Genomic DNA, 19,469 nt, shown 5'->3' on the forward strand with positions numbered 1-19,469 from the left:
CAGCTAGCCCAGTCCCACAGGAGATGTGATGTGTCTGGGGAGAGGTCAGGGAGAGTGCAGGCTGCTTCATGATCTGAGAGAGCTGATGGTATCCTGCAAGTGAAAATTGCCCTCTTAGCTCAATATGAATGTCAGAGACAGATTTAAGCAGCTGCCTTTGTTTATTCTGCCTTTTGTGCTATTTTTAGGTGTTGGCCAGCATCCTTTATTGCAGGTCTATTGGCTTTAGGGAGAGGAGGATGCTTGTGACCTGATGGCTCTCATGGCTGGGGTGCTCCATGAGGAAAATCAGGGATGGACCGTGAGTGCATTTACTGAGGGTGCATTTGCCAGAGGGGGAGCATGTGAATACGTGGGCTTGTCACGTATGCAAAGGACTGATGGCCAGTGAGTGGGGTTTTTGCAGATCACCCCCTGGCACTTCTGCTCTAGACTTTCTTGCTCACTCGAGGGTTTTCAGTGCACAAATCCCGTGTTTCTCCATGCCTTCCGAAACATGGCAGACCATTGCACTGGCTGGTGTTAAACCTCTTCGCAAGCCAGTCTGCAGGGTGCACTGCCAAAACCCTGAGCAACTTGAGAAGAGGTCGCCTGCTGCCCTCAGAGGCTTTGGAGAAGAGCAAGACGGGAAAACAGACCGTGAGTGCTTCCCCTCGGCAGCGCTGTCAGTCTCCACTCTTGATAATGTGTCAGCTCGACTGAGAAATATTTATGCATGGGGGTGATTCCCTGCCCTGCAGCAAGGTCACTGGCAGCCACTGGTGTGATGCCTGTCTCCATGCCGGTGCTCTAAGCATGATCTAAATACCCTGTTTTCTTCCCTGCCAGTGGTAGCAGGGATGGGCAGGTGCGGTGGAGAGTGGTTTTTTGGGAGAGGGTTAATGGTGGGATCCCTCGGAGCCCATGGCAGCAGGAAGCCGTATTGTGTGTTGACTTTAAACAGGAGGTTTGGGAGATCAGCTCTGGAGCAGAAAACAGGGACTTGGGAGGAACAAACACTCGCTGCTTCAGAAGGGCGGTGATTTCCTTTCGGGTAAACACGTCATTAATCTCAGGGAGCACATTCTTTTCCATCAAAAGATAAGGGATTCGAGTTGCCTTTCTCAGGGCTTGGCCTTTTTAGATTGTTTTAACTGTGGCTTTCACTCCTTCAATTACAGACTTTACATAATCTCTCATTTTGGGTTTGCCAGGCTTATTATGGGTGCAGAGAACATCTTGGGCAAGGGAACTTCTTGCCTTCTTTCTTTAAAATTGCTCTGATCCATTTCTTCCTATCCCCTCTTACCATTTTTTTTCCACAAAAACCTGTCTACTTTTTGCTACTTGCAGCTCTGATGAATTTGAAATGTGTGCTGTTTGTCCTAATTTATGAAACCATCTCCCTAGTGCTAGTGATACAATAGGAGCTTATTTGTTTGCCATAAGTGGAAAAAGAGCAATGGTCTCCTCTCCCTGCCCCAGGCTGCCTGATGCTGCTCAGCTTTGGTTTGCCATTTTTGGGGACACTCTTGCTGTGGCCAGCAAGGCATGGTGAGGTGCTGGCTAAGGCATCCAGCACTTAATGTTCAGCTGGCACCATCCTGCCATGTGGGGAAACAGCAGCAGCCGAGCTGCTACTCTCACGCCTGCTGCCTGTGGCTTAGGGTCTGTGATTGCTCTGAGCTATTTTGATTGTAAATGTGTTTAACTGGGATTTAGGGATGAAATTACAGAGGGAATTTAGTCCCTTCCCATTCTTACCTCCTTCCTAGTACTTTGTGTTTAGGGCTGCCTGCAGTGGCATGGATTGGGGTGGGGTAGAGCAGGAGGTGGGAAGCTCCTGCATTACCCATCTGTCAGTGCCCTGGCAGCTTGAGCAGATGCTCTGCCATCTTTCTGCACTGATCCGTCAGTGTGGCCACGTTCTATCATTGTAATTGCATTTTTGTCACTGCATAACCATTGACCTGCATGCATTCAACACAGACATTCCTCTCTATTTTTAACTTCGCCTAGTTTAAGACTCTCAAAGCAGAAATACTGAGGCTGTGGGAGCTGTCAGCAGGTAGGATGTGGCCTGGAGGACTGAGACAAACCCAAGGAATGATGTCATTTGTGACAAACAGAGGGTGAATTTGCAGGGTCAGGTATCAGAAGTCTTGTGTTTGCTCTTCTCTGTCTGGGCTGGGCTACACGTACCCCATCTCCAGCTACGGAGCTATGCTGCTGCCCACAAGTCCAGCATGGAGCAGATGGGCTCCTGGCTCGTAGGAAATGTGTACTAATCCACACTGACTCACATGGCACACGCATTGCACAGGGGCTGCAGAAAAGGACAGCCGGGTTTGGTGAATGTGGTACCCTGGGTAGATGAGTCCAGTGGTGTCATGAAATAGACATTGATTCTCTCCAGTCCATCCCATTCTCCTCCACCTATGCTCCCTTGCAGCTCTTCTCTTTTCCTTCTATTTCTTCCCAGTCTTCCAGCCAAAACTTGTATATCCAAAGGTGAAGCAGGAGATGTCCTGGAAAATGTTAAAGCATTTTTTGTATCTCCGTACAGGTTCAGCAAAGGTCATGTTTATTCTCTGTGCCTGCCAGTGCAGCTCTGCCTCTTAACACTCTTTGCTTTCATGACTCACCAGTTCCCTGTCTCCTAGAGGGCTGGGACTTTCTGGTGAAAGTCTGTTCATTCATCTCACAGCAAGTTGAGCAGTGGACTGGTAGCACAGAACACCCACCATACTGTCCTTTGTCCACCTCCACCTCTGCTTCTCTCTCACTCTTTTCCTTCCCAACCTTTCCACATTTTTCTCATAGATCTCTGCCTCCATCTGCCCTGTAGCAGGCTGGCAGCAGTGGGGCAGCACCTGGGAGTAGCAGCGGCAGCATTGGACTTGGCTGGGAAAAAATATTGGTAGGACCTCAGGAGCTGGATCTGGGAGGTTGTAAAGGCATGGCTGCAGAAGTGGCCCAGCCTTGGAAGAGCCTTGGAAATGTGATTGTTAATGTCAGTGTTAAACAAGCCCAAACACAGGAAGCCAAGCGTGTACATGGAGGGATGCAAAGGCACAGGGCTTGTGACTGCACTGCTTTGATTGATTTTTTTATTCTGTTGGGAAAGGTGATTCAAGGGTTATTCATGACCCTGGTGCCCTTTTCATGCCTCTTTGGTGATGCTAATCCGCTGGAGAAGTGCACTGGTTTTGGTGACTTTCATTGGCTGTGTTGCATGGTATTGCTGAGCTGTGGTTGCGGTCAGCCATACCCACATCGTTCTCTGGCACGTGTGAGTACCCCCTTCACTAGGGAAGTCCAGAGCCATCTGGAGCATGGCTGTGTCAGTGCAGAGCATCATTCAGAGCTGTTGTGTCAGAGGACCCTGCTGCTGCTTGTTACCTCAAATTAGATTTTAGGATCTGCATGGTATGGGGGGAACACAAGGATAAAAAGACCATGGGGTTTGTACAACAGTCATGGCTTTGTTTACATCTCTTCACATCCACAGTTTCTATGTGGATAGTTAATCCTGTGTGTATGCAGTTGCACATGGAGATGATGAAAACCCTATTGCTGCTGGTGGTTTGGCATCAAAATGTTGCTTCATTAAAGTCAGGTGCGCCTGTCTTTCCCTTGGCAAGTGACGATGTGATAGGCTATGGATAGTAAGCATGTTTTGGTGAGTTTGTAGACCACCAGGCCATCCATTGATTAACTTGTGCTGGGAGGGGAAGAATTAGTATTCCAAGGGCTTTTGGAGGGAGAATGTCATTCCTTCCCTGCTGTAGAGCACTTCAACCTAGGTAAAAGTTAATTTGGTTTAGGCCATCCAACAGTCACCTGATAGACCACAACTTCTAGGAGTTACTGACCTGACAGGGCTTGACTTGCCCACCAAGACTTGCCCCAAAGTCCTGGGCTTGTACCTTGCCCTCAGCTTAGAGTTTGGAGGAGGAAAAAGCAAGCAGGTGGCTGGTGCGGAGTGAAACTTTGTCTTACTGCGGAGACGTGTGTTCGGGTGAGATGGCAGCTGTGGGACCAGGCTGTGAGGGCCATTCCAGTTTTCTCTACACTGGTGTGTCCAGCTATCTCCAGCGCCTGCACTGGGACCCTACTCTGGACATCCTCTTGGACTGGTGTCCAAATGGAATGACTGGATTTTAGAGCTTATGCCAGGAGGGTTTAGAGATGGAAGAAGAAATGGGAAAGAGAGAGAGAATTATGCCAGCAATATATAATTGCTCTTTGGCCCTCCATATCTTACATCACACAGGATCCTGAAAATGCTGGGGTCAGACCTGGGAAATATGCTGCAAGACAAACACTTCCAGCTGTTCCCCTGAAAGCAAGTCTCAGCAAGTACCTTCTAGGCAGGAACGTGTGGACTTATTTATTTAGGAAAAGGAAAAAAATCTCACCATTTTAAGCCTTCAGCATTCACCTTCGTAATTAAAATCTCTAATCACAAGCAGAGTGCAATACGTGACCGTCTTCAGAGAGCTGTTTCTTAAGGTGGTTTTCCATTTTTGCATTATTTAGCCCCTGCCTCGGTGCCAGGGTTTACTTAACCTTAAGCTTGTGAACAGGCTTATTGAATTTGGCCAAGACTTGACTAATCTGTAATGAGCTCCAGGTTGCCTGGAACTTGGCAGCACCGTCGTCCTCTGTGCCGTTGCATAATGGCCTGACCCCGTATAACCACGGCTTCGCCTCATGCCCCTTCTTCAACCTCCTTGAGCCTGCTCCGAAACCCTGGGCTTCATGGAGGGGCCACCCGGCTAAGGGGTGTCCTGAGTGCTGAAAACCTCCTCAGCTGCTTTCATCCTCTTCCATGGGGCGAGAGGTGGCAGAAAGTGCAAGAAAAACTCAAATATGGAAACCAGCTGGGGCAAACAGGGGATGCAGTGGTGGCAACCAGGTGAAGGCCAGTACCTCCTCCCAAGCACCTGTGGTGGCTGGGGAATGTCTGAATCCTGGGCATCCTCCTCCTCCTCCGCCTGCGTCAGGCTGATCTGCAGCCCGCTGGGGTCCCCCTGTGCCTGTGAATGGAGGATCTTCGTCCTGGAAGCTCTTCCATTTGAAACTCACTAGGTGTTTTTTATTGTTAATTTCATCATTTTAATAAGGTCACCTGGAAGGACTTCTTTTGTCAGAAATCACAGGAATAATTCAGATGTTGCTCTAAGTCAATTTTTTCCCCTGTTTATTTACTTCAGCTCCACCATGTGAGAAACCCATTATTAGCCTGCTCTTTATTGAGTATCTAATGATGAAAATAAATTGATACCATCTTTATTGTGCGTTTCCCATAAGGTTGATATGGCACAGAGAAGGAACTGGATTATTTTCCTTCTAGCATGAATCTGGGAAGACTGTTTATAGCCCTTCAGCTCCAGCCCTCTGCAAGCCAGCCGAGAGCAGGATCATTAAAGGCAGGATTTAGGGGCTGTGGGCTTGCATATAGTAATTGAGAGCAAAATTTGTCAGACAAACACTTTGTAATGGGCGAGGAGGAAGGGATCTGGCTTGGATCTCCTCAGGTACCCAGCAGTAAGCTGGAGGAAAAGATCCTCTTACAAAAAAGAAGAAGAATTAAAAAAACTAATAGAACGATCTTGCCTTGTTTGGAGATCAGGGTACCAAATATAGACCCTATCACATTTCCTTCCCTCCTCCTTCCGAAGCTCGTCCTTTTGAAGTGCACTTTCAATGGGATGTGGATAATTGACTCTGTGAACAACTGGCCGAGTGCTCTGTTGGTTTAACCGATTGGTCTCAGTTGCCGATTCCTGTTTTGTTTTGGATGATTTTCAGCCCAATTGCCCCGTCAGCTACAATTAGTCCTGCTAATATGACAGCTGAAAGGTCACAGATGAGTCGCTCTGGTCGCAGGCATGGGGGCAGCCAGGAGATACAGTGTGGTGTTCTCAGCTCCACGGTCGCGTGCTGATAGCTTGCTTAAACCAATGGCAATTGTAAATCCTGGTGTAAAACAGATCAAAAGGGATGTGAGATTTGCTTCATAGGTAGGGTGACTGACTGAGGAATGAGGTTTCAATAACAAGTAACTTCTGGATGAATTTTTCTTTAATGAGACAAGAAAGCTCCTGGTTCTGTATAAAGGGAAATGTGGAGTGGCTGGGCTTCCTCTCGCCTGCCAGAGCAGTGAGGAAAGGAAGCAGAAGTGGGCTAGAGTTGTAGGTACATCCTGTGCCTCTTTCAGCAAATCCACACTGTTGTTTTCTGTGATTCCCGTGACATTTGCCATGGTTTTGGGCTTTGTTTCTTCTACCCAAAATTTACATTTGGGGGACTAAAGTGGGAAAGGCAACAGCAGACAAATGGATGGAGGACAAGGGATCATTTGGTTTCTTAAGATTAATAGGGGTTAGATGCACAGAGGTGCAGGTTAGGTGTTAGACTCTTGGGTCTCACGATCTCTGTTTGGCCATGGTATGGCCAAAATGGTATCACAGAAAATGTAGTCTGATTGTATACTTGGCTTTTTGCATGAGGAAGGAGACATGGGGCACCCAAAGTGCATGGGTCAGCCCATTGTTGAATTATAGAGCCCCAAAACCCAGTTGGAGGACCAGGGTTGGAGATGGTTCACTTGTGAAGCAGGACGCTGTGCCTGGTGAGGTTCTGCAAGGGTCTGGTTATGGCTTAGTGTTATTTGGTACTTTCTTTAACTGCTTGGGTGATGGAAAAGAGAACATGAAGATTCAGTTTGCAGGTGACATCCAGCTGGGAAGGGCTTACAGCACCCTCACTGAGAGGGTCAGACTTCCAGATGACCTCAGACAAGCCGGGAAAGTGGTGTGAAAAGGGTGATCTGTGGTTTGATGAAGACAAAGTCCTACAGCCTGGCAGAAACCATCAACTATGCCAGTACAGGATGGGGACTGTTTCCAGTAAGTGAAAGGACACTATTAAAAAATGCAAATAGCTTATGGATCAGGCAAGAAATAGCATCATGAACTTCAGACAGGGTGATTTTGGTTAGACAGTAGGGAAAACTGAAATGATAGAGATGGGAATATATGAGAGTAAGCCACCAAGAGAGGCTAGAGCCCACTTCACAGGAGGCTTTTAAGAATCGGTGGGGCAAACATTCGTCAAGAGTGACATAGATATATTTGATGCGGCTGCTACAGAGCAAAGGTTGGAGAAGGTCTGCAGATCTCCTTGGGGTGAGATGAGTATTTCACCCATTCCTTTTGTTTCATTAATGAAACACTAAAATTTCTATGAGGAGCACATACTTTCTGAAAAACTCTTGGCCAGGGACCAAACTTTTCCTCAAGCAGTTTGTTGGGAGCTTTGCAGCCAGCCCATGTGCCATGCCATTGTGTGCATGAATTCCAGTTGAAGGAGCTCAAGTCTGGTCTAGTGGGAACATACGGTCTACACAAATCCCCCCTTTATTTCTCCCGAAGCTGCACTTTCTGTGGACATCTGTGAGGTCCAGAGATCAGTGTGTTGAGCTGAGCTTATTCCCTTTAAATCTCATGTGGGATTTGTTCCTAGTGAAGATGGCTGGTGCTTTTAAAAAGCCTAGCAGCAGGAGACCTCTTCTATCAGTGTGTTTCCATCCATGTTTGGGCAACACAGTGAATGCAGATGTAGTAGGAAACTTTTGATTATCTATAGGGTTTTTTTCTGTGGCAACTTCAAAGCTCTGTGGTTAGTTATATTCTGAGACTTTAAATGGATATGTCTTTCACTCAGAGCTCTGATTTAGTTTTCCAGTTTAATCTATTGTCCAAACATCATTAATGTTGTCTTTGAGGCATGGGACAGCTTTGATGGAGTCTTTTTATAATTTCTGGCCATCACCCTGTGCAGCCATAAACAACATCCTGCCTGCTAATGAGAAAATTCAAGTTACTGCAGTCACATGTCTTGTGGAAATAGACTGGAGTGGCAGGAGAAAAAAATGAACCGAGTTTGCTTACCTCCCACCCCCAGCTGGCATGAGCATTTGGATTACTGACAGGCAGGAGATGTTTCCACAGATTGAGATATGCCATTAAAAAGCAGTGTCATCTGTTGAAAATGAAATCATTAATTTCATAGATGTATCATGAATTCTGTAATTCCTGCTTTCATGACTTACCTTTTGTCCTGTAAGCATCTAAACCCATTCCTAATTAATGCCCAGTCAGCATGTCAAGTGCTGGGCTCAACTACTCCTAACAAATCCAGGTTTGTGAATGAATTTGACTTGTCTTTCTAATGTGAAGCGAGGGAGCAGGATCCTCCATTACATACCCAGTAAACCAGTTTCATGATGTTGATAACCTGCCCATTGCTTTCCCCCCTTCTCCCATCTTCTGTAAAACTTTTTGTTTGGAAAGTAAAGCCGGTGTGTGTATATGACCTTGGAAACACCTGGCAGAAGTTGGTCCAAGGTCTTGGCATTTGCTCCTTGTTGCACCATGACAAACATCTGCCGAAGATTTGGGAAGGGGGAAGCTGGTCGTGATGCACATTCCCATGTTTAGTCTGGTTTGGGGACGATAACGCAGGAACAAGAGAGCAATGGCATTGGGAGAGTAAGTGCACAATGTGGCAGTGGGCAGTTTTAGAGCACCTTATTCCTTCTCCACTGGGAAACCCATCTTGTAGAGGAGAGCCCATCCTACAACAAACTGGCTTTATTGGCTCTGGCCTCATTGACAACCAATATATAAACTGGATGTGTTGGTAGCAGCTTCACAGCATGGGCCCATCTCAGATCTTGTCTGTACAGGAGCTTGACTGGCAGAAACACAAGACTGGGATACAGTGTGAGGTCTTGCCCAGGGATGCAGTTGTCTTATGCCTGCATAATTTTGCTCTATTTGGAAAGAGGATTAAAGTGGCATGGATAAATGAGCATAAATACTAGCTGATCACTGCAGTGGACAGGTTTTACAGGAAGTGTCCTCCTTGCTTGCAGCCAGGACTCGGTATGATCCGTGTTCCGGCTTGGCGAGAGCTGCCCAGCCTGGTGGTGCCTCTCGATGTGCTGGCCTGCACTGCTGCACCTTTCCCTGGCATTTGTGCCCTTGTAACCACACTGACCTCTTCTCTGCCTTCTCCCTCCACCGAATAAGTTGACATTCATCCTTTCAAACTGTCCCAGGAAACAGCCACTGGTGTTGCATGTGTTTAGAGGGTGGGTGGTTGCCGAGAGCACTCTGGAGGATCTCCTGCACTCCCTGTGGTTTCTCCTCTTACGCTGTGTGTCTTTGCAGAACATGGCTTCGTCGGCTACTCTGAAGAGCTTATGTTCAACAACACGATGCCAGACTACAGCCAGGGGGAGTCCTTCTTCACTGTGTTTGGAGTGTTTTTCCCAGCTGCCACAGGTACAGTGAAGTTTTATCCTCCCCCTCTTTCCCTCCACAGTCACATCTTGGACATGAGCAGAAACAACCACAAGGTGAGTGGGACCGTTCTCAGCCGTAGCAGACTCGTGGTCGATTAAAAATGCTTAGACTTTCTTCCAGCACCTCAAATTTTGCAGAGTCTTGTTTTGTTCACATGAATGCACTCTTCTGTCTCTCTGTGGTTAGAAACTGCTGGACAACTCTATGGGTTGATGGGATGGTATAAATCCTTCCATGCCAAGGAAGAGGCTCAAGCACTGCTTGCTCGCCAATGCTAGCAGGCCACAAGGTATCAAGCCTTTGTAAAAGGGCTGATCTATCTTATTAGATAAGCTGTGTGACTTGATTGCATTGGGAGGATGGGAAGAGCACAGGAGGGCTTTCCTTACGTCAGGCAGATGCCAAGCAGGGCTGATGCCATTGCTCAGGGTACTGGCCCACTGCTCTGCAGTGTCAGGTGCATCTTTCCATGGTAGCAGAGCTCACATTTATCAGCTTAATTGGATGCTTTCATGTTATTCATTCCCTTAAATTACCAGGAAGATCCACGTCCACTTTCCAAAGCTGGCACTCTCCAGTGGGAATAAAATAACTATTAACTGGAGTTACAATACCTTTTGTTGATACTGGGTTTTTTAAGCTATAAAAAGTACCGATTATAAGCAGTTTCCATAGCAATGAATCCTTGGATTACAGAATGAATTTTCAGAGGATTAGCTCGAAGCAACTCACTGGAAGTTGTTCATAGAATTGCTGTGGTACAGAGAGACAAAATAAAGGGTTTTGTGAAACAGATGGGACCGGAGGAATGGTCTGGTGGCAGAAGTCATCATTTGTCAGGTGCATCTAGTGCAGGACTTCAAATTTGCCTTTGAAATCCTCTCTCCCAGCTTATGAGGCTGGCTATTGCCTTGCTGTAGACGTCCTCCTGGAAAACTCACCTGCCTGAACTATTGGCACCATGGAGAAGTTGTTTTGTCCTTTCTACCTGGTCCAAGCGAGTCCCCCAGCCAAAGAAAGAGACCTTTCTCATGAGCCCTGCTTCTGATGCCGGAAAGCAGTTTTTTCCAGCTCCCTGGTTATAGAAGAGGAATAGTTATGACAAAGCCGTGCAGAAAATTGCAATGATTAGCCATGTTAGATGGTTCTTCATCACTGCTAATGCTTGGCTGCTAGGAAGAATGCCAAAGCTAATAGATATAATTTATTTAAAGCCCTGGCAGCCTGTTGCTTTGTTAGTTAGCAGTAGTAATACCAGTAGTAATACCAGTAAACGTTCTCTGAAAATACAGTTTGGGCTGATGTATAATTACTTTGGTTGCTGCACAGCTTTTTCATGCGTTCTAATTGCTTGGTTATTTATGGGATTTAAGTTATTCCTTTGGATTAGCAGTGCCAGTGGTACCATATAACATTGCTATTGCTCTCGTTATTGCTGTTTGTAGCACTGTGGAGTTCAGGAGCCTCATAAAACATAGGGTTGTGTTCAGTGCTCTATATGAAAGAACTTGTGATGTGCTTAAGAATTATTTACGGTGGGCATCAAGACTTCTCTACTGCAGAACACAACTGGGGAGCCCAGTGCAATTTCAGAAGGTCTGGGAATAAAGCTCACATCTCCCAGAGCTGGGGCAATGGGTGAGGGCTGGTTCCCCCATGCCTCATCTGACCCATGCTGGCTTAGCTTGCCTTCTGCACGATGGGGGTGTGATGCTAGGGCTGCAGAGGGGACCCTGGGTTTCTCAAAGTCCCATATGCTGGAGCAGAGCTGCTTTCCACTGCATTGCAGGTGTTTCCTGGATGCAGCCCGAGCCCACCAGCAGGACAGGCGGTCTACGAGTTAGAAGATGACACTTCAGGGATGGGTTTGGCAGCAGAATTAATAGCAGGCTGGAGAGACGCAATAGGATTGCCAGTGCCTCTGATGCAGGGCGGGCAGCGTGATGTAGATTGCGAGCGAGTGGCTGTGTCAGACCCCAGTCACTCTACATGAAAGGGAATGGCAGGGGCATGTGAACATCACTCCCAGGTTATCACCTCCAGCCTCTGCTCCTGCTCCTGCCCCCACCATCCCCAAGTGGTACCTGTCTCTGCTAGAACCCCTGCAGTGACACAGCTGGAGCACTGGAAGTGAAATCCTTTGTATTAACAGAAATTTGGGGAGAGTTGCAGCGAAACAATATGTTGTTTAGTTTTGAGGGGTTACTTCGAGCCAGTTTGAAACATTTGTTTGACCCCAAAAAATGTTCTGTTTATCTTTAATAAATAAATGTTCTGTTTACTCTTTTTAATTTTTAGCATATGCTAGTTTACAATCTAAGATGCTGTTTTAATAACAAAGGTTTTTAAAAAAATGTTTAGGAAATTGTGAAACAAGATGTTTGGGCCTTTCTGGTATGAAATGTTCCTCTTTGAAGTGAAACTGTTTTGATCTCTTTGGGATAAGCTCTTTCCTCTCCCTCTGAAATGCTTATTTGAATTCAACTGATTTAAGTTTGGTCTCTGAGATGTACTGAAAAGTGGGTTTAAGTTGCCCTTTACCACCAGAAATAGCAGTGAAATGGAAACTTCAGAAACACTGGCTGGTAGCTGTAAAAGCAAAGAGGGGCAGCCACTTCAGGATAGGGGAGCAGGACCTGCGGGGAGACCCTTGATGGGACTGAATGGGCAGGAGGAACAGCTGGGTGTGTGCTTCAGCTGCAGGGGATGGGGTGGTCATGCCGGCTTTTGAAGACCGGTAGCGACATGCTGCCTCCTATGAGCATCCTCCTTGGATTGTTTTGCTCCAGGTTGGGTTGTTTTCTCTGTTTCTCTGTATTTTATTGATACAACTCCAGCAACACAAGTGAAGTTATCCCAGTTTTATGGTTGAGCAGTAGGAAGCAGAGGCTGGTCTGTTTACTTCCTGGGTAATAGCTGTTTAAGCCATTTCAGCTGGATGGGCGGTGCAGCTGGCTTTATTCCCCCAAGTTTGTCATTTAATAATCGAGAAGTAGCTGAGTATTCCAAAACATACCTCTAGAGCTGGCTTAAATGGGAGTGAATGGGCATGGAAGTCTTGTATTTTTCATCTTCAATCAAAAAGACTAACATACTTGCTATGCAGGATGAGAACATAACCCAGATAGAGATTCCGTGCATTAACCAGATGTTTTCCTGTGTGTTTGTAAACACCTTCTTGATGCACATGCTTTGCTGCTGCATTGTGATATGTGAACACCCAGCAGCCCATCTAACCAGGGCTTTGCATGGGGAAGGAGTCTGGGGAGCTGCCTGCCCATGTGCAGCTCCTAGCAGCAGCCATGCAACTGTCAATGCACTTTTAAAATGAAATTACATGTCGTTTCTGTTGTGCAGAGAATGTTTTTCTGCTAAATCCCTGAGGTTTCCTGTCTAATGAAAGAAGTGTGTTGTCATGTGCTACAAGAAAGTAAGATGATTTTTGAAGTGGTGTTAGTGGAAAATATCATTGTACTGAAACCAGTTCTGAAATAAACCATATTTGGCACTTGCAAAATGACAGCAAATGGATTTAGAAGTTTTGGGCTAAGTTATCAGATGATGTAAACTGGCACAACTCCATTGAAGTCAATAGAGAGCTGCCAGCTTACATCAGTGGAGAATTTGGCCCTTTAAAACAATTAGCTACAGTTATCTAAGATTTTCCATTCTTCATGGCTTGGGTGAATTAAAAAAAAAAAACAAAAAAAACCAAAAAAACAAAAAAAAACCCCTTTTACATTCTATAGTAAATTCACTGGAAAATGCGCTGGGTGTTTGCAGGTAGTCATATCTACAGTTATAAACCATGGCTGATGGAGTTAGAAGCCAGAGCTGGTGGTGATGGTTGTGCCTAACGTACAATGTAGGTGGTCCCCTTGTGCACATATCCGGCCCTTGGATGATGCCCAGGACTGGGTTATGCTGGGAATAGCAGCAATGTACAGACTGTCTCAGCTATAATTTCCTGGCTGAGTTGACCGTTTTTTTCATGCTTCCTTGTCCAGAAGCTTTGTCATTATCTGCTGCTCTCCGAGATAATAGACAGTGTGGAAAATCCAGCCTGCTATCTCATTGAAACAGAGAGATGGATAATTTTCTCCATGGACAATCTGCAGATATGATTGCTTGAGTTCAGAATAGATTGGTCATTTCCCTAGGGACAGGTCTGTGTCTGGAGGAAGGAATGTCCCAGCTTCTCTATACTGTTGAATTTTATATGCAAGTGTAGGGTTTTTCTTCTGTTGAGTAGCTAGAGTCTCTGGAAAGGCTGTTTATGGCTACCCACAAGTCAGACCAGTTCTTTGGCAGTAGGTGACAGAGGCTATGGGTGATGAAGATTGTTTAGGTTTTTTTGATAACTAACCAGGTTGTCCTTTCATTGAAAAGTGGGGTGGTCGGTCTGCTGCTCACAAAAGACCTTCTCAGTACTGCTCTTTGTCAGCTCTCATCCTATCTGGAGAATTACTTTTTGAGTGATGGTGGACAGGTGGCTTTGGCATTGTCCATACATCTGTACTATGAGATTGTCCATACTTTTGTACTGGTCAGGTCAGAGATGCACTTGCAGCACAGAGAGGATGGCTTTGGCCTGAGTGGCTGAGAATGTCTCTGTTGGTTCCCTCTATGGTGGCCTTGGCCTTTGGCAGTGGAAGCTATGAGACTCTGGTGACCTTCTGGAGATCCTGACAGAAGCTAATGGTGTGCACTGGCCTGGGTTGACCCCTAGCTGCTGCCAGGCAGGAGGTCAGGCATCGGTGTCAAGATCCTGTTTATGTGGGCTCTGGCAGGTCATCTCCTGGCTGCTCCTGAATACACGTGGGTCTGTGGAGCGAGGCAGAGAGGCGGCCTGGGCTGTGCAGTCGTCGCTGTGCTGATGACTCACATGTCTTCAGCTTTTTTCATATCCCATCGAGCAAACCCCATTTTGGTGTTTCCTCCGTGCTTTGCTGAGGCAGGAGTTTGGATGAGGAAGAGGTGAGTCAAACTCAAGCTAGAAGATTTAGAGGTGGTGCTAGATGTTTGGGAAACTTGGCCAAGAGGCACATGAGATTAATAGCTGTCCTGACAATAGTTTGTTCCCTTTGGAAAAAAAATTCAGAGTATTCTTAGCTTTCTGCTTTGCCCCTGAATTGCAAAGTAGCATACCACCGAAGAGGGCTTCATAGACACTTCATGCAGCATGATGTTTGTGACCATTTCCATGGACTTCTGCCTTCCTAACTTTTCTCATCTCCCTGTAAGCCTATTGTGTAGCTGTTTAAAAGGAGCAGTGCTTGGACAGCGCTTGGAAGCCTTATCTGGGGGAAAGCACACCAGTTGATGGGCTTTTAGCAGGACTGTTTAGAAGTACATCCACAGAATAGTCTGCCAGGAGAAAATTAAGAACTCATTTTGACTTCTAATGTTTTCGGTATGGTGTCAAGGATTTAAATCTTCTCTGAATCTGGAAGACAGCTCTTCCAGGAGCTGGGGAATGCCAGGAGCTCATCGGGACCAGGGAGTGGCTGCTGGGGCTCTGGCTCTGTGGTGGAGAGGAGGACAGAAAAAGATGGTTGCTGAGTGGAATGGTCAAGGGGGAGAGAAAAGATGATCAAGGAAAAATATTAATAATAAATAAATAAAGCTCTGGATGCTTCGCCAATGTGTTTGGCAACATGTGAGTGCCTTGTGCTCGTTAACATGCTCTCCTCATGGCAACGCAGTGAGGAGAGGGAGTGTTACAGTTCCCATCGAGCAGACAGGGACATGGAGCTGTAAAGATGCACAGTAAAGCTTGGGACAGAGCAGGGAGATGAGCCCCTGTTCCTGGATTAGCAACCCAACTCTTGCTCCCTATTGTCAGTCTATCAGTAGCCATGGTCTGTAGGGAAGGCATCCATCTGGCTGGGCTGGGCTGGGCTTGCCCCCTTTTCTCTGGGATTTATCCCATGGCTCCTGTCTACCCTTTGTCAAGGGAGAAAACTCTTCTAAGCAGCAATCTATGTTTGAGTTTTAAAATGCAATGGGGTGCCACTGCTTTAGAGCTGTCGTCACTCAGATGTGCAGCCTGGGAGCCTTCATCAGTCTTGTGCCCTCTGAAAATGAGGAATGACTGCTGGACTTGGCAGCCGAGTGGCAGAACAACATACGGTCGGTTCCCTGCTGCCAGGGCTGGCAGATGCTGCGAGTGCCGCAGCGCTGGTGTCCTTCTTCTCATTGTTGTTCTGTGGTGATCTCACCCTGGCTCCCAGGGACCATCCCATGAGCACTGCTGGCTGGCACCTGGCCCATGCTCCTTTATGAAGACGTTAATCTGACATCTGAGGGGTGGGACGGCGATGGGCAGAAGTTAATGTCTTAAAAAGGCTCTTCTGTCCTGACTTCAAATTGTCCAAATTTTCATCAGGATTCCAAATCACCGATTTTTGTCTTATTTGATTTTTTTGGTTATTTATAGCAGATATCTGAAGTCTTCTAGGAAAAGTTTTCAGATAATGTGACAAGAAAAGTTGTGTTTCCTTGCCAAGTCTGGTATGACTCCTTCTGTAGCTATGGGCAAAGCCTCATAACCAGTTTGTACCTTGGGTTCCTAGCCTCAACATGGAGACTGTAATCCATTGCTTTATCCTGTTTCCCTTTCTTGCATCTTAGATGGCAATTTTTTAGGCTAAGGACTGTTCCTGACTGTACAATACCCTGTACTCTGGCCTAAAATAACAGTTCAGTACTTTATTGTAAGACCTACCACATGTTTTCTACATGCTGCTGGTACAATCACTCGCCCTCTCAGCGCTTCGTTTTCGTATCTGCAAAGTAGAGATAATGCCTACTTCCAAAGCAGATCCCTTGGCTGGAAGGTGCCAGCTACATGCTGAGCACTGTTATTCCCTCTGCTAAATGCGCATGTGATCATCATTAAGCGCAGACAGGATAGGCTGTTTTGTAATGGTGGTTGTCCCCCATGAATGCAAGGAACTGTAATGGATCTGGTCTGAGGGGGTGCTACCACCCGTTGAATGCAGTGCTGTGATGAACGGTAGCATTTATCTTTTCAACAATTGGGCAGCACTGTCTTCTGTGAGGTTTGCAGTAAGATAAGATGGGTTTTGTTCTGCTTCCCTCCCCAGCATTGTTCAAACTGGACAAAGGGTTCTTTGTAGATGTGTTATTGGTGGCTTGCTTCAAAGAGATGAACAGTTTCTTACCAAGCATCAATGGAAACCAATATTTGTGTGTATGGCAGTGCAATAAAGTGATATAGTTACTGGTTAATCAGTTAACTGATTGATTAAATTATATTACATATTGTAATACCTGTTATATATTCTATAACTTAGATTAACTCTAAATTGCATCTATACAGGTGTGATGGCTGGGTTCAACATGAGCGGAGATCTCCAGAAGCCTGCTACCAACATCCCCCTGGGGTCTCTGGCTGCTATTGGCACCTCGTAAGTCATTAATTGGGAAAAATTTACTCTTTGGAGACACCCCTGGATGTGACCAATCTATTTCATATTCCCATCAGCCTTTTATTACTAAGCCATCTGGAAAATTAAAATCTGGCTGTCATTCAAATTATTATCTATTACCACCACCTACTCTAAGTGGGTTAGAGAAGAGTTTCTTTAATGCGGATGTAATCAACCTTTCCCTTGCTGGGTGGGATGCGTGTTGGTGCTAGAGCAGTTGTGCTGCTGCAGCCTGGTTGTCCCAGAATGGGATCAAAGTTCTCAAATGCCTGGGGTGTGTGATTTTGTCACTTATTGCTGTTGATTTTGAAGTGCTTTATTTTTCTATATGAATAGAAAATATTAAAAAATTTAAAAATACAATTTTTATTATTGGGAAAATGGGGCCAAGACAGGTGAGATGACCTACCCACCTACAAGGCCAGGGGAGTGCAGGAGCCCTTCATTTCTGAGCAGTGCTCTCCCCAGGAAATTCTGCTTTCCTGGAGTAAAATACTGTCACATATTGAAAAACACTCCCAAACCTCATTAAGTTTTCCTGACTGTTTTCATTGCCACCTAAATTACTTTTGAAATTATTACTTTTAATTGTGTACCAAGGTTCAGACAGAAAGGAAGGATCTTCACAATTTAGAGGGATTCCTGCCAAATTTGGTGCTTGTTTTAAGTGAGGGAATTCCATACGACACAGAAGTATCACAGATGGATGGACTGTGGCCATTCACATCTTTGCTGTCTGGGCTTTGCAGACAGACTGGATTATCCCTCCACCTGAGTACTGGAAAGGCCAGGGACACCAGAAGAGGATCATGGCTCAGGTTGTAGAGCAGGCTGGCTGTGGTGTTTAATGTTACTGCCAGATGAGAGGATCTGTGTACCTGCAGAGTCATAGAATAGTTTGGGTTGGAAAGGAACTTTCAAGCTCCTCTAGTCCAACCCCCCTGCAATGAGCAGGGACATCTTCAATTAGATCAGGTTGCTCAGAGTCCCTGTCCAACCTGACCTTGAATGTTTCCAGAGATGGGCCATCTACCACCTCCCTGGGCAATCTGTTCCAGTGTTTTATCACCTTCATTGTAAACAATTTCTTCCTTATGTCTAGTCTGAATCTACCCTCTTTTAGTTTAAAACCATTCCCCCTTGTCCTGTCCCTACAGGTCCTACCAAAAAGTCCATCTGTCCCCAGGACTGGGTTATTCCCCCCCTCCACACATCAATAGTGCAGGTAGCTTCCCCTTAGAGGTACTGTAAGGTCACGCTGGAACTGTCCCTGGTACATTGTAGTTGGTAAGAAACATGGACTGGTGTTAAGTTAATCTCTGAAGCTAAATCATGCAGGAGCAGCCCATGCAGAGTGATTGAAGACACAACCTCCTGGTACTTGTCCGTCTCCTGTCTCTGCTGGTGAGCAGAAATACCAATGGTCTTGTCTTGCGGGAAAAAAATACCATATTTGTATTGTTTGCAGGTGGTTTCTGTACATGGTCTTTGTTTTTTTGCTGGGAGCCATTTGTACCCGTCAGTCGCTCCGCTATGACTTCATGATAGCAGAGAAGGTAACTTTTTCAAATAACGCAGTATAGTTTTATATAATGGTGCTTTCAAGTGGCCATCTGCCTCACTGAATGATTGAACTTTCCAAAGCCTAAGGAATTTGGGTACGCATCTCTCATTGAAATTCAGGGGGATTTTCCCATTGCAAATCTCAGTGTACAATTATTTGTATAGTTTTGCATTCACCAGCATGTCCAGTAATGCTGAATCTTGGCATAATCACCCAGCAATAGCTTTAACAGCTAAAATATGCTAATATGGTCTAATGATAAATGCTGTATTTTATTCAGTGTTTCCTTTCTCTTTGGTGAAAGCTTAGACCAAATTGAAATCTTTAAAGAACCCCGCTGCTTATCTTTACTAAGTCAAGCGAAGCTTACATTTCCATATCTAGTGGGCTATAATTGCAGGGCAAGCAGTAGGATTATTAAACTCAAGACATTCCACATGGGTGTATACACATGAGGGAGGTTTGCGATGTTACAGGCAATGAACCTTATCATTTCAGGCCTTGAAAAAGAGAGCAAAAGATTTTGCTGTGTGCTGTTGTCTTACTTTAGATGGGATACAGACGGGCTAAGTTTCTGTTATTCAGCATTATCTGGAGTCATGAGATCACCATATTTGACACTATTTCTTGTGACTAATTTAAAATGGAGAGGTTGGTTTGCCATTTTTTTAATTTGTAGCATGGTTTTAATCTAAAATGTAGATTTGAAAATCTGGCTTTGTTTTCTTTCTAAGTAATTGTAGCTCTAGAATTCCTCCAGCCCCCCAAATAAGCTCCAAATTATTGGTGGGGCTCCTGCTAAAGTCAAAAATCATCTCTGTTTCAGGGGAAAAAAGAATGAGCCTACCTTCTTTAAGGCAATGTCTTTGTATGTTAATAACCTCGTAGGTGAAAAGTACAGTAACTAAAAGAATCAGCTTTAAATGAATCCACCGAAGAGATTGTTAAAGCTGTGGTTTAACTTCAAAACCCGTAGGGTACAGAATGGGTGAAAAATCTCACAGTAAAGAATGTGAAAGATATTGAATAATGTTAAATATAAAAAACAACCAATCCAAGCCCCCAAAAAGCAAATTCAGTTTTCTTTTCCCT

General features: G+C 45.5%; 1 protein-coding gene across 3 annotated transcripts in view; it reads left to right on the plus strand.

Moving 5' to 3' along the window:
* SLC12A8 (solute carrier family 12 member 8) overlaps positions 1-19,469 on the plus strand; it is a 59,431-nt gene that overhangs the window by 23,953 nt on the left and 16,009 nt on the right. For all 3 annotated transcript variants that reach the window (XM_030488321.1, XM_030488324.1, XM_030488322.1), the window contains 3 exons: positions 9,225-9,338; positions 16,705-16,792; positions 18,282-18,369. In XM_030488321.1, the coding sequence (XP_030344181.1) occupies positions 9,225-9,338; positions 16,705-16,792; positions 18,282-18,369 (290 nt within the window). The remainder of the gene's footprint in view (positions 1-9,224; positions 9,339-16,704; positions 16,793-18,281; positions 18,370-19,469) is intronic.

The sequence above is a fragment of the Strigops habroptila genome, chromosome 5 (genome assembly GCF_004027225.2).
Source record: "Strigops habroptila isolate Jane chromosome 5, bStrHab1.2.pri, whole genome shotgun sequence".
In the NCBI taxonomy this organism is placed as follows: Eukaryota; Metazoa; Chordata; class Aves; order Psittaciformes; family Psittacidae; genus Strigops; species Strigops habroptila.